Source organism: Bombina bombina, chromosome 2, assembly GCF_027579735.1.
Source record: "Bombina bombina isolate aBomBom1 chromosome 2, aBomBom1.pri, whole genome shotgun sequence".
Lineage (NCBI taxonomy): Eukaryota > Metazoa > Chordata > Amphibia > Anura > Bombinatoridae > Bombina > Bombina bombina.
The window spans coordinates 966,838,060-966,859,050 of NC_069500.1; the positions used below are offsets into that span (position 1 = coordinate 966,838,060).

Sequence of the window (20,991 nt, forward strand, 5' to 3'; positions counted from 1 at the left end):
CGAGTAGACAGCACGCCTGCAAAGTCATTTTGAAAAAAAAGACCTGATTAGAAGAGCCTGGAGAAGAAAAAAGGTAAGTAACTTTTAGAAATCAAAAGATTTGAGAGATTTTATCCCTCAAGATAATGTTACATAAATGTGCACTAAGTGCAGAATTATGTAACTTTTTACATTTACTGTCCCTTTAATTAAAAAAAAAAAAGTTTATCTATAGTTTAGGGAACCCCCCTCCAAGCAATCGTTCATAAGGGCCCCTTCCCCTATTATTACCCTTTTAAGGACCTCCCCTCCCTTACCACATCCTTTTGCTGTACCATAGGGAACCTTCCTCCTCTCAGGGCATCACTGCAAGCCGATACAGACAGTGACACTGTCTGTATCGATGATCTGCCTTCATATGGTAAAAGGGAGAACAATTAGATCTTTCTTTCCACATGAAGGCAGAGTTAGTTTGCCCCTGGCAGCAGTTTTGACAGCGGGGTAGGTACTACGTCAACAGAGTACACTGGGCAAAGTACTTTGTGACATAGTACCTATGTTTAATTGATGTAAAGGGTTAAAACCGCATGCTTTATCTGAATCATGAAAGTTGAATTTTGACTTTACTGTCCCTTTAAAAACAACTTGTGGACATAATGTAGACTGTTAATCCAAGAGGGACCCCCACTCCCCAAGAACAAGCAGCTCCAAAAAGGTTTACATCTGGCTCTTAACATTTTGTATTATTCTACAAAAAAAATATATATATATAATAAATATAATAATAATAATTATAATAATAAATATAATAATATCTTCGTTTTGTATCTCAATATTCTAGCAGTTTTCTACTTCCCATATAATTCTCTCAACCTTTTAACAAAATCACAAACTAAGACATAACATACCTTATCTTTTGGCACAGATTGGTTTTAGGATTCAAACAGAACTTGCATTCTCTACATTGTGGGATGTACAACGGAATGACTTTGTCTCCTGCAAAATACAGACAGTCAATTTTCTTCCAAGATATAAACAGGAAATGCTGCATACATACTTGCTGAGAATAGAGATTTAGCTTCAGTGATTAGCCCAAAACTGGTTTTGTCAATTTTGTAAAAAAAAAATGGATTGTAATAAACCAACAACAACCACCACCACCACGACCATCATCACCTATTTTTAAAATATTTGTACCAATTTGTAGACACCTATATTAAAGTCACATAACATCCTATTATTCTATTGAGGGTAGCAATACTTACCAGCTTTAACTCTTGTTACGCCTTCTCCTACGCTCTCCACAATGCCAGCTCCTTCATGACCCAATATCACTGGGAAACATCCTTCAGGATCAGCACCACTTAAAGTGTAGGCATCAGTATGGCACACAGCTGTGGACGCAATCTGCAAATAGGGAGATGTAGGTCTTACGACTAAAAATACTCAAAGCTATCAAATAATTAAGCTAAATTAGATTTAAAAGGGGCACTGTACTATGAGCTGTTTATCCTAAAAGGGACTACCACCTTGAAATTAAAAGACATTTCTGTTGTGATGCTACAAATTAACACATATACGAAGTCTTCACGTTCTTAAAACAAATTCACATCCTTTTTACCTCAATACATTTTTCAATAGCCAAGCTCCACCCACCATTTGCCTTATTTGGAGGAGCCAATCTGGGCTTTAGTCCACAAAAAAAAAACCATAATTTATGCTTACCAGATAAATTCCTTTCTTTCCTGGCAGGGAGAGTCCACAACTTCATTCCTTACTGTTGGGAAATACAATACCGGGCCACCAGGAGGAGGCAAAGACATCCCAGCCAAAAGCTTAAATATCCTTCCCTCTTTCCCAAGTCATTCTGCTGAGGGAACAAGGAAAAGTAGGAGAAACATCAGGGAATAAAAAGGTGCCAGAAGAAATAATATTAAAAAAAAAGGAGCCGCCCATCAGAAAAATAAAGTTACGAAGTCGTGGACTCTCCCTGCCAGGAAGGAAAAGAATTTATCTGGTAATCATAAATTATGTTTTCCTTCCATAAGGCAGGGAGAATCCATGGCTTAATTCCTTACGGTTGGGAAAACTATACCCAAGCTCTAGAGGACACTGAATGAATAACGCGAGGGAACAGAAAAAAAAAAAAAAAAAAAAAAGGCGGACCCTATTCTAAAGGGCTCCACAGCCTGCAAAACTTTTCTCCCAAAAGCGGCTTCAGCAGAAGCAAACACATCAAACTCTGATCCATTGAGGCTTCGTTCTTAAAAGCCTAAGAGGAAGCCACTGCTCTAGTGGAATGAGCCGTTATCCTCTCAGGAGGCTGTCATCCTGCTGTCTCATAAGCTAAGCAGATGACACTCCTCAACCAGAAAGATAAGGAAGTCATAGTAGACTTCTGCCCCTTACGCTTTCCCGCATAGATGATAAACAAAGAGGAAGATTGTCTGAATTCCTTAGTAGTCTGAAGCTAGAACTTCAAGGCACGAACCACATCTAGATTGTGAAGCAAACGTTCCTTCGCTGAAGAAGGATTAGGACACAAGGAAGTAACAACAATTTCTTGATTAAGGTTACGATTCGACAACACGTTAGGGAGGAACCCTAGTTTAGTGCGTAAAACTGCCTTATCGGAATGAAAAAACAGATAAAGGGGGGAAATCACATTGCAAAGCAAAAACCTCAGAAACTCTGCGCGCAGAGGCAATAGCCAACAAAAAAAAAGAGCCTTCAAAGACAACAATAATGTCAACAGCATAGGCTCAAACGGAGCATGCTGCAAAACACTAAGAACAAGATTGAGGCTCCAAGTCGGAGGTCCAGATCTTAACACTGGTCTGATCCTAGCCAGAGTCTTAACAAAAGGACTGCACTTCCGGAAGTTAAGCCAATCTTTTGTGCAGTAACACTAGCAGATACTCTTCTCCAGTCCATCCTGGAGAAAAGATACAATTCTGGCAACCTTAACCTTATGCCAGGAAAAGCCACGCTCTTCACACCAGTACATGTATGTCCTCCACAATTTATGGTAGATACGAGTAACTGGCTTACGAGCTTAAACCAGAGCGTCAATAACACTCTCAGAAAACCCTCTCTTGGCTAAGACTAAGCAATCAATCTCCACGCAGTCAGCCTCAGAGAATCTAGGTTTTGATGAACGAAGGGACCCTGTATCAGCAGATCTCTGTGACAAGGTAACCTCCACTGAGGAGATGAGGATATCCCCACTAGATCCGCAAACCACGTCCTTCACGGCCACGATGCAGCAATCAGAATCAGATGCTCGCTCCTGCTTGATGCAAGCTACCACACGAGTGAGAAGCCGTAATGGAGGAAAGAGATACGAGTCTGAATCTCCATGGTACTGATAGGGCATCTATTAGTACCTCCTAAGGATCCCTCAACTTCAACCCGTACCTGGGTAGCATGGTATTGAGGCGGGATGCCATGAGATCTCTCAGGCGTCGCCCACTCGCTGCATATCTCTGTAAACACCTCGGAGTGAAGAGACCATTCCCCTGGGTGAAAGGATTGCCTGCTGAGGAAGTCTGCTTCCCAGTTGTCCACACCTGGAATGTGGATCGCTGACAGCGTACATTTGAGTCTTCGCCCACTCTAGTATCGGAGATACTTCTGTCATCGCCAAGGAACCCCCTTGATGGTTGATATAGGCAACCAAGGTTATATTGTCTGATTGCAATCTGATAAACAGGGACAAACCCATAATGGGCTAAGCCCTTAAGGCATTGAAGATTGCCCGGAGTTCCAAAATATAGATTGGAAGGGAGGACGACTCCTGAGTCCACAGACCTTGTGCCTTCTTGGCACCCCAAACGGCTCCCCAGCTGAAAAGGCTTTCGCCCGTAGTCACAATCTCCCAGGATGGTCTCAAAAAGCACGTGCCCTGGGACAGATGATCTGGACAAAGCCACCAGGAGAGCGAGTCTCGACAGGATGTCCAGCACTATCTGTTGAGACAGATCTGAATGGTCACTGTTCCATTGTCTCAGCATGCATAGTTGTAAGGGTCTGAGATGGAATCTGGCAAAACGAATGATGTCCATGCAGGACACCATGAGTCTGATTACCTCCATACCCTTAGCCACTGAGAGTCTTGAGGAGGCCTGGAGGGCAAGACATGCAGATTTTAGCTTGCAACGTCTCCGATCTGAAAATTCTCATGGATATGGAGTCTATTATAGTTCCCAGGAAATTCACCCTTGTACTTGGAGTAAGAGAACCCTTTTCCAAGTTAATCTTCCATCCATGTGATCAAAGAAGATTGAGAATGGACTCAATGTTCTTCCGCTAGACTAAAAGATGGTGCCTGTACCAAGATATTGTCCCCCAGAACCTTTGTAAATATTATTGGAGCAGTAGCTAGGCCAAATGGAAGAGCTATGAACTGGAAGTGCTGATCCAGAAAAGCAAACCTCAGGATCTGAAAATGTTCCCTGTGAATCGGGACATGAAAGTATGCATCCTTCAGGTCTATTGTGGTCATAAACTGTCCTTCCTGAACCAGAGGGAGGATTGACCGTATTGTCTCCATCTTTAAAGAGGGAACATTCAGAAACTTTTTTAGGCACTTTAGGTCCAGAATTAGATGAAAAGATCCCTCCTTTGGAATCAGGAAAAGGTTTGAATAAAACCCCAAACCTCTTTCTGCTGTAGGTACCGGGACAATTACCCCTAGAGAGAAGAGATCCCGTATGCAACCTAAGAAGGCAGCCCTCTTTTCTGGTCTTGTCAAAAGACTGGAAAGTAGGAATCTGCCCCTGGGCGGATGAGACTTTAATCCTATTCTGTATCCTTGAGATACAACCTCCAGGATCCGGATCGGGGGCCACCCCTTCATGCCGATTTATTCTCGGTGGGATTCTTAGTCCGTTTGTACTTATTCCAGGAGTGAGTCGGCTTCCAAGTACTCTTGGGCTGCTCGGACTTGGATGAGGACTGCTGTCCTGAAAAGAACGAAAATTAGACAGTTGCCGTCCCTTAGGCCTATTCTTATCCTGCGGCAGGAAGCCACCTTTCCCTCCGGTAACAGAGTCTAGCCCTGGGCCGAATAAAATCTTCCCCTTGAAGGGAAGAGAAAGGAGTCTGGATTTAGAAGTCATATCCGCAGACCAAGACTTAAACCAGAGAGCCGGCGGGCTAGAACCGCAAAGCCAGCAGCCTTTGCATTTATGCGAATAATCTGCATATTTGCATCACAGATGAAGGAGTTAGCAATTCTTAGTGCTTTAATTCTCTCCTGAATATCCTTGAGGGGAGTCTCCACCTCAATGAGCTCAGATAGTGTCGCACCAGTAGGTAGCTGCTCCAGCAACCGCTGATACAGCTTCCACCGGATGAAATAAAAACCCTGTATGTTGAAACATCTTCCTCAGAAAGGTTTCCATTTTTTTTTTTACTCCAGAGGGATAGTGTGCTTAGCCAGCATGGAGATAGCGCCATCCACCTTCGGGATGGAGCCCCACAAATCTAGTTGAGAGTCAGGGCCGGGAATATTTTTTTAAAACGAGGGGGGAAAATGAAATTCCTACTCTTTCCCATTCGTTACTAATAATGTTCGCCATCTTAACTGGCACAGGAAAAGTCAGAGGGATCTTCCTATCTTCATAAAACCTGTCAAATTTAGGGATCTTAGGCTCCTCAGGGAGTGTAGCCTCCCTCGAGAGGTTGTGCTGTGGAACAGGCACAACCTCTTGAGTGTGACAGTCTTGCAACAGCGCTTCTGACATGGACTTGAGTGTATAACAGCAAGCAGTGAAACTGGTCAACACAGATTGCTCAGGAGCTGTTAGGGAGAGTCTGGATGGGTTCGCAGAAAAACTTTCCCTGCATCTCCAGATTCTAACTTTCATCAATACTCTCACTGAGAGGTTGACATGATTACTTAAAACTCCAGTCCTTTCTTGAAGGGAACATACCCATTACAGGACTATCCAAAAAATCTTCTGACACTTCTCTGACACCTCCTATACTCACGAAAGGCAAAGCATGACTGGGGGATAGGGGAAGTGGGAGGGATATTTAAGACTTTGACTGTGGTGTCTTTGCCTCCTCCTGGTAGCCAGGTGTTGTTTTTCCCAACCGTAAGGAATGAAGTTGTGGACTCTCCCTGCCTTATAGAAGGAAAAATGCTAGCCCCCGGCTACGTCAGTATAAAATGTATTGTTTTTCAGTTGTTATGAGCTAATTCCAATTAGAGACAGATGTAGCAGTGTTAGCCTTGTGAAGTCAGCAGAGTGCAGTTCAAGTTCTGGGAATTATTAATTACTCATCTTTTTCAGTTAAATTAAATGAAAAAGGGGGGAAATAATGAATTTATTGCAAAGTGGTGTCATATTCATAACTAAACAAAAAACATACACATCTTCCAGAAGACTTGTTATTCCTGCTGCAGAATATTAGATGTATGGAAAACTTTTCCATATATGAACCAATGAGAACACATTAAAGGGGAGAAAAAATTAGAGTACAATGTTCCTTAAAGTCTGGCCAAAGATTACGCACTTATAACATGATGCAAGAAACTAATAGAAAATAGCACTACAGTCAGTAAGGGGGCAATCAATGCTAAAACAGGAAATTCTTACGTCTGCATAGAAATTTCCAGATTTATGTATAGATATATTACACAACAAAAATATTGAAATACGTTAAAAAAAAAAAAAAAAAAAAAAAAAACACACACGACAGAAAGAGAGCAGATATTTTAATCTTTTTAAACTATAAGCCTCTCTTACCCAGTTACTCATCCTTCTTGTCATTTATTCCATTCTCTATTTTTCCCCATCTGGCTCTTTTTTTTCCATCTCTTTCCTGAATGCTTTATTCCTGTTTGTACTGCTTTATTTGTCAACTTAAAGGGACAGTCTAGTCCAAAAAAAACTTTCATGATTCAGATAGGGCATGTAATTTTAAACAATTTTCCAATTTGCCTTTATCACCAATTTTTCTTTGTTCTCTTGGTATTCTTAGTTGAAAGCTTAACCTAGGAGGTTCATATGCTAATTTCTTAGACCTTGAAGGCCACCTCTTAAGAATGCATTTTAACAGGGTTTTCACCACTAGAGGGTGTTAGTTCACGTTTTTCATATAGATAACACTGTGCTCATGCACGTGAAGTTACCTGGGAGCCATCACTGATTGGCTAAACTGCAAGTTTGTCAAAAGAACTGAAATAAAGGGGCAGTTTTCAGAGGCTTATATACAAGATAATCACAGAGGTAAAAAAAATATATAAATATAACTGTGTTGATTATGCAAAACTGGGGAATTGGTAAAAAAGGAATTATCTATCTTTTAAAACAATAACAATTCTGGTGTAGACTGTCCCTTTAAAAAAGGGACAGTCTACTCCAGAATTTGTATTGTTAAAAAGATAATCCCTTTATTACCCATTCCCCAGTTTTGCATAACTAACACAGTTGTATTAATACACATATTACCTCTGTAATTACCTTGCATCTAAGTCTCTGCAGACTGCCTCCTAATCTTAGTTCTTTTAACAGACATTACTTTTAGCCAATCAATACTGACTCTAGAGGAGTGAGCACATAATCTGTATGGCACACATGGAATAGTGCTGTCTAGCTGTAAAAAAACTGTTAAAGTGCACTGAGATAAGAGGCGGCCTTCAAGAGCTAAGAAATTAGCATATGTACCTACCTAGGTTTAGTTTTCACCAAAAAATACCAAGAGAACAAAGCAAATCTTATGATAAAAGTAAATTGGAAAGTTGTTTAAAATGACATGCCCTATCTGAATTAAACGTTATTTGATTAGAATGTCCTTTTAAACACACCATACTATAGTCATCACCATTTACAACATTCTACTTTAATTATGAACATTTTGGTTAATGTTAAGGAAAATTACAATTTATCTCAGATAGAGACACCTGATAAATGAAAGATTTATACCGGAATGTTTGAAGATATCACCAAATTCCACTGCATAACCTCCCTATTTTGTCTTATCTGTTTATGTGAATGTATTGAATGAAGTTTACACTGATACCAAACTTTATTTCTTACATCTGGTTTATTTTTCTCCTCTTAACTTTCCTCTAAATTATTTTAATTTTTTTATAACAGAAGTGTTGAGTGAATATTTAAAGGGACAGTGCACACCAATTTCCATATAACTGCATGTAATAGACACTACTATAAAAGAAGATTCTGATCTAAAAATCCAATATAAAACCTTTTAAAAACTTACTTAAAAGTTCCCAGTTTAGAACTGTTGATGAGGTTGACTGGGACACCCAGTGAAAAGCGCTGGAAAAACAAAAAGGAGCAGACACTCCTACCTCCCCCACATATGAAAAGAGTAGACTGATAACAAACAGGAGCCACCAGTAGTCTTTAAACGAGTGTATACATCTAACACTGTGGGGCTTGGTTAGGAGTCTGAAAATCAGCACAATGTTATTAAAAAAAAAAATAAGGAAAACTATACATTATTCCAAAAACACTCCCAGATGGGCTATATAAATGGATCATCTACAAAACATGTATGCAAAGGAAAATCTAGAGTACAATGTCCCTTTAACTATTTCTGTTGCGGACAATGACCTAAGATAATTGTTTTCTTATTTGAAAGACTGTATTAGGACATGTAATTTAACCTTTATTTTAAAGTGAAGGTCAATTTGTGTGAAAGTGCCCAGTTTTTTTTAAAAAAACTATTAAAAACAGGGGCACTTTCATTCATGAAAATTGACATTGCACCGTATTTTAAAATACCTTTTTCTTCTGAAACGATGCCCCGCCTGCTTCTTCCTGGTTAACTATGCAATGACGAAACCGGCTTCCTTTAATCACGGCGTTGCAATGATTCCCCGGGAGCGCCGTGATTGGAGGATGCCGGAATCGTCATTGCTGACGTATGGGAGAGGCTTGCGACGGGCTGGAGCAGCTTCAAGAAGAAAAGGTAAGTATATTTTCAGAAAACGGGTGAAATGTAAACTTTCATGAATGAAAGTGTCCCTGTTTTAAATAGTATTTTTAAAAACCGGGCACTCATTCTTGAAAGTTTACCTTCACTTTAACAGTTTAATAAACACAATATACTAAAAAATAAATACATACATACAAATGATTCATAAGCAACAAAACACTGCCAGTTAATAATTTACTTTTAGGTGGAAAGCCAGAACTGTGTACACTTTTCTATATACCTGCTACAATTTAACAAAAGTGACTCAAGTTTCAGTGTTTGGAAAATGTGGGATTCCTAAAATAACCAGACAAATTCCACTGCAAACCAATATTTTAATGTCAGCTGTTAAAGGGGCATAACAATGCCTTTTTATTGCACTATTGTTTGCATACAACAATGTGTTTGTTATTTTATAAAGAATATCAAGAGAACAAATTCCATTTGATAACAGAAGTGAATTTAAAATTACATGCTGAATCATGAAAGTTTCATTTTGACGTTGATATCCCTTTAAATAGCTACAAACTATATAAAATGCATGAAAATAAGAAAACCCTTTAAACATGTTAAATACAGACCTGTGGTTGTCCAACATTTTTTGTTCACAGAGCGTTAATCAAATAATTTATTTCCTCAAAATTAGTGTGATTTTGCCAACATAAAACAGAATTTTAATATTTAAGAGTTAAAGGGATACTGAACCCAAATTTTTTTCTCTCATGATTCAGATAGAGCATGCAATTTTAAGCCACTTTCTAATTTATTCCTATTATCAATTTTTCTTCGTTCTCTTGCTATCTTTATTTTAAAAAGAAGACATCTAAGCTTTTTTTGTATTCAGAACTCTGGACAGCACTTTGTTATTGGTGGATGAGTTTATCCACCAATCAGCAAGAACAACCCAGGTTGATCACCAAAAATGGGCCGGCATCTAAACTTATTTTCTTGCATTTCAAATAAAGATACCAAGAGAATGAAGAAAATTTGATAATAGGAGTAAATTAGAAAGTTGCTTAAAATGTCATGCTCTATCTGAATCACAAAAGAAAAAATTTGGGTACAGTGTCCCTTTAATTAATAAAACACTCAAAAATATAAAAGCTGTTTATTTTTTTTATTTTTTTTTTAAACTCCTCTGTGATTTAGATATCTGTTAACCTCTTACAGGTCTTTCTATGGGGCTTGCATGTTTAATTGTGTGGTCTCGCCTGCTATTTCCAGTGCTATTATAACAACAACAAAAAAAAAAACCTTTAACAATACAGGGTACGTCATGGTCATTTAGACTAGCTCCCTATAAATGTAGTGATGGAATACAATGCCATTTAAAGGGACAATATAGTCAGAATTAAACTGATGGATCAGATAGATGGTGCATGTTTAAACAACTTTCTACTTTAGCTCTATTATCTAATTTGCTGCGCTACCTTGGTATCCTTTGTTGAAATGCATAGCTAGGTAGGCTCTGGAAACTGCAGTGCACTACTGGGTGCTAGCTGCACATACATGCCCAGTCATTGGCTCACCCAATGTTTTCAGCTAGCTCCCTGTAATGTATTGCTGCTCCTTCATCAAAACGATACCAAGAGAACTAAGCAAATTTTATAATAGAAGTAAATTTGGAAAGGTTCGTATAACTATGCGCTATCCAAAACACGAATTCTTTTGAGGAGCTTCATTTAATTGCTGCTAATCATGGCCGCGGCAAGCCCCGCCCCCCACAAAGTATTTTTTGAGAAGACATACAATATCCAGAATACAAAGAAGCTGTGATGCATTTTTAAATCTCACAAATGCAAGAGAACTACTTTAGCATTCAGTGCTTACTCCTTGTGGTGCCAATTAGTTTTGCTCCCAAGCCTCTACTTGATAGAGATGCTCCTGCAAATGATGTTAATTGGGGTTGTATATTTAATTAAATGCATAAGCCTGTAATGTGGTTGCTGAGGAACAAAAGAGCCTGTTGCTAAACAGCACTACAGATAAGGGACTTCATGTACTAAGCAGCGGGCGGACAGCTTCTCAACTCGAAGCTGTCCGCCCGCCCATATGTATCATTACACACTCATTGTGCAATTGAAGGGGGTGTCAATCACCGAGAGCGAGCTCTCAGTGATTTTCCCCTCGCCACTGCTTCTTACATTGCGGGAAACAGGCTCGCGTATGCTAACCTGCCCCGCAAGGGCTCCAGAGCAGCTTTTGCTGCTTTGTACATGGAGCCCAAAAATGATTAGTGCATGGCAGGCCATTTGATGGCTCTGAAAGAGTAAAGGATTAACAGCCTGAAACCGTTAAAAATGGCAAAAATAAATTACATAAAATAATGCTATTGAGTTATCACAGAAATATATATAGTTAAAAATGCACTAATTCATATTATCACCAGACCCTGCTATATTAGCATTACCATTAAAGGGTCACTATATTCACAAAATGACATGCTCTAATTTGTTAAGACTATTGACCCTGCAGTACTGTGCGTTTAACCCCTGCAAAGTGGTTGAACACACTATAGAAGTGCCGCTTGGGACCCACAGAGCACTGCTGGCACAGAGCAGAAAATGCCGCTGATCCAATCAGCAGCACTAGTTGCACATCAAAGTGGTTCAATTCATCCTGATTGGGTCAGTGGTGAGTTTGGTTCAGGAACAGCAGTGCTCCATGGGTCCAGTGCAGCACTTCTACTGTGTGTTTAACAGTACTACAGAGTCAGTAGTCTTAAAATGATATACGCCAACAGATTAGAGCATGTCATTTTTCAATTATAATGTTCCTTTAAGGTGGAGAAAAAAAAAAAAGAATTCAGGATCTGAATGTAATTTATGTTTATTTACATATATACCAGGGCTTGGCAGATTACAGGCACCAAACAAATGTACCTTGTTCGCAAATCTATCTATTGGGTTCTTGTAAAGCGCGGCTATTCAACCGTAAGGGTCTCAAGGCGCTAAGGGTGCAGTTCAGTCGAAGAGCCAGGTCTTGAGGTCCTTTATGAACTTAGTTAGGGTGGTAGATTGTCTGAGGTGCAGCGGAAGGGTGCTCCAAGTCTTAGCTGCCAGGTGAGAGAAGGATCTGCCTCCCGCTGTGGTTTTCCTGATGCAGGGGATGACTGACTGTGAGGGATTGGTCGGCCGATCGAAGTTGTCTGGGAGGGCTGTAGAAGATAACGCGGTGGTTGATGTATTCGGGACCGATGTTGTGGAGGGCCTTGAATGTGTGGTTGAGAAGCTTGAAGGTTCTTCTTTTGTTTATGGGGAGCCAGTGCAGTTTCCGCAGGCGTTTGGTGATGTGGCATTGGCGAGGGATGTCGAGGATGAGTCTGGTCGAAGCGTTCTGGATGCGCTGGAAATGCAAAGTGACTTGGCTGGGGAGAAGTGTGAGGCCCATATAATAAAGAGCCCCTTTATGGTGCTTGGAGTACTTTATTATTTAGCCCCACATAGAAGCATCAAAATGGGGCAGGTTGTTCTGATTTAAAAAAAAAAAAAAAAAAAAAAAAGGGAACGTAAATTTTTAAATGAGGGGTCACACACCCAGGTGGCTGTTAGGCCATCTCTATATAAGCAATGATCACCTTATAGAACCGTGGAGTAGCTCTTCTAACCCCCCCTCGAAATGCATAGATGGACAAATCTCCACTTTTAAATGAGCGGTCTTCAGTCTCTCCAGTTGACTGCCATAACTGCTGCATATATCTCATAGCATTGGTCACATGCATTATCAGATGTCTAATCATAGAAAAAAAAAAAAAAAGTCTCAAGAAGGGACGGTAAACTCATAATGAAACTTTAATTATTCAGATAGAACATGCAAATTTAAACAAACTTTTAAAAAAAAACGTATAAAATCCAATTTGTTTTCTTTCATGATTTCTCAGACAGAGCATACCATTTTATACAACTTCCCTGTGTACTTATATCTAATGTTCTTTATTCTCTTGGTATTCTTTGTTGAAACATATACCTAGGTAGGCTCTGAGCTAGTTGCTTATTGGTGGCTGTACATATATGCCTCTTCTAATTGACTTCCGATGTGTTCATCTAGCTCCCATTAGTGCATTCCTGCTCTTTCAACAAAGGATACAAAGAGAATGAAGCAAATGTGTTAATACAAGTAAATTGGAAAGTTGTTTAAAATTATATGAGCTATCTGATTCATGGAAGGAAAAAAAATTGGGTATCGTCCTTTTATTTTATTTTTAATTAAAAGGGTATAGAATCCTAAATACTGGCGGTTTAGGAATATTAATTAGATGTTAAATCTGGGAACATAAAAATGTACAACTTCAAAATTCGGGGAATATTTTTTCTATTATCACATTTCCTCCATTCTTTTGGTATCCTTTATTGAAGGAGCAGCAACACACTACTGGCTGCTAGCTGACCACATCTGGTGAGCTAATAACAAGAGACATATCGGCAGCCAGCAGTCACCTGCTAGCTCCCAGTAGTGCATTGCTGCTCATGAGCCTAGGTATGCTTTTCAGCAAAGGGCACCAAGAGACTAAAACAAATTAGATAATATAAGTAGACTAGAAAAGTTGATAAATCATCAGATAGATCAGAATAATTTATGAAAGAAAACATATTGGTTTATTTCATTTTACCTAAAAGGTGCTTAAAAAAAAAAAAAAAAAAAAAAAAAAAAAGAAGAAGGGGAGGGGATTTTAGTCCCCCCCCCCCCCAAATTCTTTGTGGGTAACAACGATATCTAAAAATGTTTATAACAACAATGCCTAAAAGCTAGCTTTTTTTTAAAAAAAAAAAAAAAATACATCTATAGTATATATTAGCAATTAGCACTGAACTGCAAACGACCTGCATAAAAAAAAGGCTTTTAAAAAAATATTTACAACTGCAATTTAGTTTGCATGGTTTGTGAGTCCAGACTCCTATCGCTTGCAAAGCATAGAGTATTGGTTGTCTTTTCATCCTAGATGTGACCAATTAGATACATAAATAGGTTCCTATTATAGTCAAGCAATTACTTTGTAGCATTCAGCAAGGTCAAGATTCTAAAAAACCCCAGGGTGCACTGTAGTTTCCCTGGAGCACTATCCTCCCCTTTAATGTGTTCCCAATGATCCACTTTACCTGCTGGAGTGCATTACATTGTTTACAAGCTTTTCCTTCACCCTTATATTGGCATTTGAAATAGTTGATTTAGTCTGCAGTATCCCCATCTATTCTGAAAGTGTCTGGCCTTAGGTCCAAGCTATAGATAAGCTTGTAAACACAGCCAGTAGAAGAAATTACACTCCCAGTGGGGGTATAGAAGAGATAAGGAAATATAAGAAAGAAGCATGTATATGTACACAATGTGATAAAGTAATCAGATCTGATTATACCTACAAGCTCAACCCCATTTTATTAGGCTGTGGCTTCAAAACACAAATTCAGCTATTTCATATACACAAATAAACCGAAAAAAGCAAATTCTCATACATTTTATACTCTGCAGCTGGTAAAAAAAAAAAGTTACTGGAAACATTAAGTGAAAAAAACGATTTTAGAGCATATTGTCCATTTAAATGAGTGAACATTTAAGATTATATGCTTTATTTATTTAGAACATGCAATATTTGCATTGCTGACACTAGGTAACTATGGCCTAGTTTCCATTGCGGTTGTAAAAGGTGTAAACAAGATGCTTGTTATTACCACCAGAATACAACAGCAATAAAAAGTAGTGCTCCTTTAGTAAAAGCAAGCATGCTAAATCAACATAAGCAGACAACTTACTTGTTTTCTGGCAAAATGAGCACTTATAATTTCTCATTGTAGCCACTGCCCTCAGAGACAGGACATATTTTTGGAACTTAAGTTGCATTCTGCAACTTCTGAGCATGAGGAGATCAGACACTGTCTTTCTAGTATTATCTGAATAGTAAAATAGCTTGTTACTCTACAAGATTTAGGACATCTGACTAGATAAGCCTTCCTGTAGAGACCACAGCCTCCTTGTAGGCCTGTGACAGGAAGTAATGGACACTGCACACATGAAGTTTAAAAAAAAAAAAAAATATGATAATCAATTGCATAGTTTAACAAATTGACTGAAAAGGGACAGTAAAGTCAAAATTAAACTTTCATGGTCTAGATAGAGCATACAATTTTTAAACAACTTTCCAATTTACTGCTATTATCATTTTTTCTTTGTTCTCTTGGTATTATTTGTTGAAGAGTAAACCTAGGTGGGCTCATAGGATTTCAGGAGAGTGTGCGTGTCTTTAGCAGTCTATGTACATAGTGTTTGCAACATTGTTTTTAAAAATGTTATAAAAAAATTAAATACTGCTGCCAGACTGCTAAAGACAAGTGCACTCTCCTGAAGTCCTATGAGTCCACCTAGGTTTACTCTTTAATAAAGGATAACAAGAGAGCAAAACAAATTTGATAATAGAAGTAAATGGGAAAGTTGTTTAAAATTACATAATCTTATCGGAATCATGAGTGTAATTTTGACTTCACTGTACCTTTAATAATAATTTGTGCAACAAACAATGAAAAAAAAAATAAAACTGGCTCATTTTAATTTAATATTGACTTGGGCGATTCGTAAAATCAACCGGGTAATAGTGTGCCCATTAAATAGGTCCTAAAGAAAAACACTAATACATAATAAATGTTTTAAAAGTATTTACAAATGGTCATATTTAAAAAAAAAATATATGTATTGTGTTGCACTCTATGGACACAGATCCTTGAAAAGCCTCAAGTGCTGTATTCTCATCACTATTACAAAAAAAAAAAAAAAAAAACAACAACCACCACCACCACACAATCACTGTAGTTCATACAGGAGATTAACCTCTTAATGACATATGACGGAATTTTTCCGTCATAAAACAATTGAGCAAACTGAAAGCTGTGTTCTTAAAGGGTTAAGAATTGTGCGACCACTGAATGCACTGCAGCTTCACTGGGTGGGGAAGTGAAAAAAAACAAAACAAAAAAAAAAAAAAATTCTAATATGAATTACAGGAAAAGCAGTCAAAGAAGAAAGAGCATTGCAAAATCTTGTTTCGCTAGGCATATTTAAACTTTTTATGGGGAATTAAATATTGAGTTTAATGTCCATTTATGAACAGCAATACAGCTTACAAGGCATTTTAAGTTATAACTGGTCTAATAAAATAACAGCCTTAGATTACCTTAATGCGAACTTCATGCGCTTTAGGTGGTGCCACTTCCACTTCTTCTATTGAGAGAGGCTTCCCTGCTTCCCAGGCGATAGCTGCTTTGCATTTGATAACCTATTACAAGACAACAGAATGCAACAGTTAAAGGGTTATTAATTAGTAAATATATAGACGGTAGACCACGTATCCAGGATTGCCCAGGACAGTCCCGCATTTTAAAAATGTCTGTCCCGGGTACATTCATTCAGTGTCCCGGAATGAAAAGAAACAAACTATCAGCCAGCACTGATACTGACAGCAGTGACGTCAGACACAGCCGCGCGGATCTAGGGATTGACTGAGACTCTAGGGCGGCAGCGCAGCAGATTGTCAGACTCTGGAGAGTATAGATGACATTGTCCCAGGGGGCAGGGGAGGGCCAGGGCCAGACTCCAGATCAGAGGCTCTGCCAGTAAGTTATGAGGGAGGGAAGTCTGAAGCGGGGATATGAATGTTTGTTATTTTTCGTATATGCTGCCTCCTCTGGTTCTGCCGCTATGTAGTCGAGACTCGAGTAGTGCCTGCTCCTTAATCCTTCCTTGGCGTAAGTTACGGGAGCTGTGCTTATTTGGGATAACTTTGCCGTGTTCCGGAATAGCAGTGCATGCTGGAGGACCTTTTTTTGCTCCCATGAACTGAATAAATAGGGATATTTGTGTAAAGCAACCCGGTCAATAGAGGTAAAGTATGAGGGCAGACTGGGCAGTGAGATGGTGGGGCATAGCATGGGCGGCTGGAGGGGGTGTGTGCTTTGTTTAAAATTCACAAGTAACTTTTTTCTCTTGTTTTTAAGACTTAGAGAAATTTTTCCTTTGCTGCAGTCAATTAAGATTGGGGTTTGTGCTCAGATTGAGTTTTTCTCTTTCTTGCTTTGCAAAGTGATTAGATATCTAACAAATGACCTGTTACTTGATTGACAATAGTGCACAATAGTATTAAAATCACCTTTTTGGGTGGGGCGCGGGTTGGGGTCCCCCTATCGCATCGGTGTGCCTAAAAAAGTTATTGCAGCGATGCCTCAATATCGAGGCATCACAGCAATACCTTGAAAGCGTCTGCAAGCTATCAGGATCGCTTCCTGCCGCTTGAAACCTCTGACGACGTACAGGGTACGTCGCTGGTCTTTAAAGACCAGTTTGTGTAAGACATACCCTGTACGACGTGTGTCGTTAAGGGGCTAAAAAAAACATTTTAGATCTTTTTTTTATGCCTTTCATTTAAACTAATTTAGTGGCAGAACTTTTCTTCACTTTCTTTGATTAAATTGTTTTAGTGAAAATTCTCCTGCAGGTCATTTTGAAATTAAAAAAAAATGCAGTCCTCAAGTACCCCCTTTAGGCCAGGTTTTCATTATAGCTGAACCAGTGCACTGGTGAAGTGATCAGTAACAACATGGTTACTAACCTGCTCTCACCCATCAGCTGATTATTTCACCTGTGTACTGGTTCAGCTATAATGAAAACCTGGTCTTTTTGAGGTACTTGAGGACCATAGTTGAGAAATAATGCACTAAATCACCAGCTCATTTGCAGTGTATTGATTAACTTGAGAGTAAAGCTGCAGGTCTCTTGACCCAACATCACAAGGTAGAAATGTAGTAATCAAATGGTGCATTGGTCACATTCAGAAGTCACCGCTTTTTTTGTTTTTTTTTATTCATTGTTTTGTGCTTACCGTCGCCTTCTTTTATGATCGTTTTAACTGCTGTGACAACTTTCCCTCTGGCTCTTCAGAAGTTCCCAATTTTGTGTGCCAGACATCCTCAAACTTGGCCCTACAGGTTTTGGAACTACATTTCCCATTATGCTCAGCCAGCATATCAGCTGGCTGAGCATCATGGGAAATGTAGTTCTAAAAGCTCTGGAGGTCCAAATTTGAGGTCTGATGTATGCCTTCAATAGAAGCCACTATGTTAATGTTACATTAGCATATGCAAGTGGCTTATGCGCGCTCCTGTGCGCCTACACAGTGTCTCAAAATATGTAAAACAACACTACATGTAGAGCTACACAACTTTAGTGGCAACTATGCGATGACGTCACCTGCAGGATCTGGGCAAGTGCAGAATTACACGGAAGCTAAACATATCAGCTTCAGCGATGTCAGCTGTGACACTCAGGCCCTTTATGTGCGCACTTATTAAAGCCGCACACGCTGCAGTTACGTAACCCTCCGTTATAGGAATATAAGAATGAGCACAACGGAGGGCTGGCTAAGTAATAAATATTGGAATTTAAAAATCTTCAAAAATGGTCAAAATGGTAAAGCAAGGTATTTGGAACTTTATTTTAAATATTATGTTTATTTTGCAACATAATTTTTTTTTTTTTTTTTGGGGGGGGGGGGGAGTTTAGTGCCCCTTTAATCATTTAAGCATGGACACTGGGAAATGATTACCCCTTAAGGACAAAAGTTAAAAGCATGTCTGTGTGGACAGAATGTGTGTATGCAGCTGAAAAACAGTAATAATGTTTCCTACAAGCATTTTTTGCTAATGGAAATATATTGCAAAAATGCTTATATTTAAAACTGAAATGCACCCATGCAAGTTTAATTTTTTACCTTTCTATCCCTCTGATGTTTACACTACCTCTTGCTGCACCATCCATGATAAATAAAAATGTTCCTTACCAAATTACCCATATGCCTTTTTCTGAGAACACTAATTCTTAAAAAGAATTAGAAAAAAAATAATCATATTAAATACAAATAAATTCTTCTGAACTCAATGTATTTTTAAGTTTACAATTACGTCACATTATTTACCGAGTCCGTAAGCTGTGACAGGCATATCAAAATAAATTCAGGGTGTCGTGAATTTAAAATAGGTACACAAGGTAAGTCAATAAGATATCAAAATAAATTCAGGATGTCATGTGAATTTAAATAAAAAAAAAAAAAAAAAAAAAAAAGGGAAGGGGTAAACAAATAATGTCTGCCTAGATTTACAATTTTTGGTTTATGTACCAACTTTTTTTTTAAAGGGACAGAAGTCAGATGAAGCACAAAAAAGACAAATAGTATATGTAAACAAATCTTGCCTATTTTCAGGTTTCTCTAATGAGCTGTGTAATTCTACCTTCCACACATAGCTCTCTATTTTCTTAGCATCCAGCTGTTGTATATAACCAAAAAATAAATAAGTTAAAAAAAGGTGCAATAGAAATGTCAGGTTTCCTTCTCAAATGAGCTTAAAAGGGACCAAAAACCCTGCTATAGAATAACATATAGGCTGAGTCAAAATATTTCTTTTTTGCTGCAGCTGTTTTTCAATAGCCAAACTCCCCCCAACAATTATTTAAAGGAGCCAATCCAGGCTTGAGTCTGCAGACAACAAGGCTAGCCGCAGTCATAGGACGTAATTTTTCAAACGCCAGGTGGACAAGGTTCATTCCTGGGAACCTTTCCGTCTGGTATTGCAGAGAGCTATCCTTGCACCTGCTTGTGCAATGCTGCATATGAGCAGGGGCTGTCAATCACCCTGGTTGGACTAGTCCAAGGTGTCTCTAAACCGCCAGCCTCAGAGCTGGTGTATAGGTTACAAAATAGCAGTCTCATGACCAATGTTCCTTTTTTATCGACTGCAGAATCACTCATGCAAACCTGCACAAGAGGCACTCTAAAGCTGCATCGGCAGATTGATAAATGGAGCACATAATGTAAAGTGCATTGTTTTGAAGTTAAGTTAAAGAAAAAGTAGGGAAATATATGTAGCAGGGTTATCCTTAACTAGTCTGCAGTGTACATTCCCAGATCAATATTAGAAAATACACAGCTCAACTACACAAAGGGGACAAAATACATAATGGGAAAATATTGCAAAGTTTTTTTAGTTCTGCATTACTAAACATTTTATATTTCAATCTCAGGGTATTTAATGTCCCCAAGCCAGCATTCAGATCACTTTACATTCAAATCGGTATAACCCTGTTAGCAGCCTTTAATAAGCGATATTTGCACAAAAACCTAGGTTAAATGCATGGTAATTAATATTGTTATATTAAACATGATAAAACCTCAACTACTGCAATGAGAACATTTAAGGTAACATAACAGTTACACGTTATCCAATCACTACCATGCTGGTAATAGATAAGAAATGGGACAGGGGTGCCCCCGTAGCAAGTTCAAGTACAGCACGCTAGGGGCTATATACGGGCGCGAAACACTATTGTAGCCATAGCGTGAGCGTTACAAACCAGAAAGCACTGGCACATAAAGCCGCGGCTTAACACAATCATATGAGTCCAACGCAGTCATACCTGTCCTGCTGTAGCCATTATAGAGTTGCTCAAACACAAACGTCTGCTGTCAAACTTGCCCACGCCTACTGCTCTGTAGTCTGTAAAAGGCGCCTTCCAGCCAACAGCAATATAGTGACAGGCGCCACCTTCAGCATGGAAGGACCAACATTTATTGCATTCTACTAAGCCAAAGTTCACATGACAGCTGTTGTAGACTTCGGCTCCTCGACAAGAATCGGAACTCCGCCCCCCACCGCAGCCACTCCCATTCTCCTCCCATCTCATACATTTCCATATCCCGTCTTGAAAGCTCAGTCTTCATGCTCGTGCATGAGAAACATCTCCTCCCCCGCCACCCTGCTATCGGCACAGCTTCTTCTGCTTATATAATGCAGCTTGTCACACGCTCCCTGCTCCCTTCTATTTTTCATTAGACAGCTCGAATACCTATTGCTCTTCGAAAATACTACAATACATATTCTGCTGCAATTTTGTTTATGTGTTTAAAGAAACAGTTTGTAAAATCATCCAATAAAGATTATTAACAATAATGTGCATGCTTCTTTACCACTTTTGTTCTCTGGAAATCCTTTGTTGAAAAGACTTTTCTCAAATACTACAATACATATTCTT

At 38.9% G+C, this 20,991-nt stretch overlaps 1 protein-coding gene across 1 annotated transcript in view; it reads right to left on the reverse strand.

Moving 5' to 3' along the window:
* Positions 1-20,558, reverse strand: part of LOC128649910 (alcohol dehydrogenase class-3) — a 95,279-nt gene extending 74,721 nt beyond the window's left edge. The window contains exons 1-4 of the mRNA XM_053703461.1: positions 20,377-20,558; positions 16,088-16,189; positions 1,245-1,386; positions 888-975 (exon numbers count right to left, since the gene is read on the reverse strand). Of these exons, the coding sequence (XP_053559436.1) occupies positions 888-975; positions 1,245-1,386; positions 16,088-16,189; positions 20,377-20,394 (350 nt within the window). The 5' untranslated portion in view covers positions 20,395-20,558. The remainder of the gene's footprint in view (positions 1-887; positions 976-1,244; positions 1,387-16,087; positions 16,190-20,376) is intronic.
* Between the last annotated feature and the right edge of the window lie 433 nt (positions 20,559-20,991).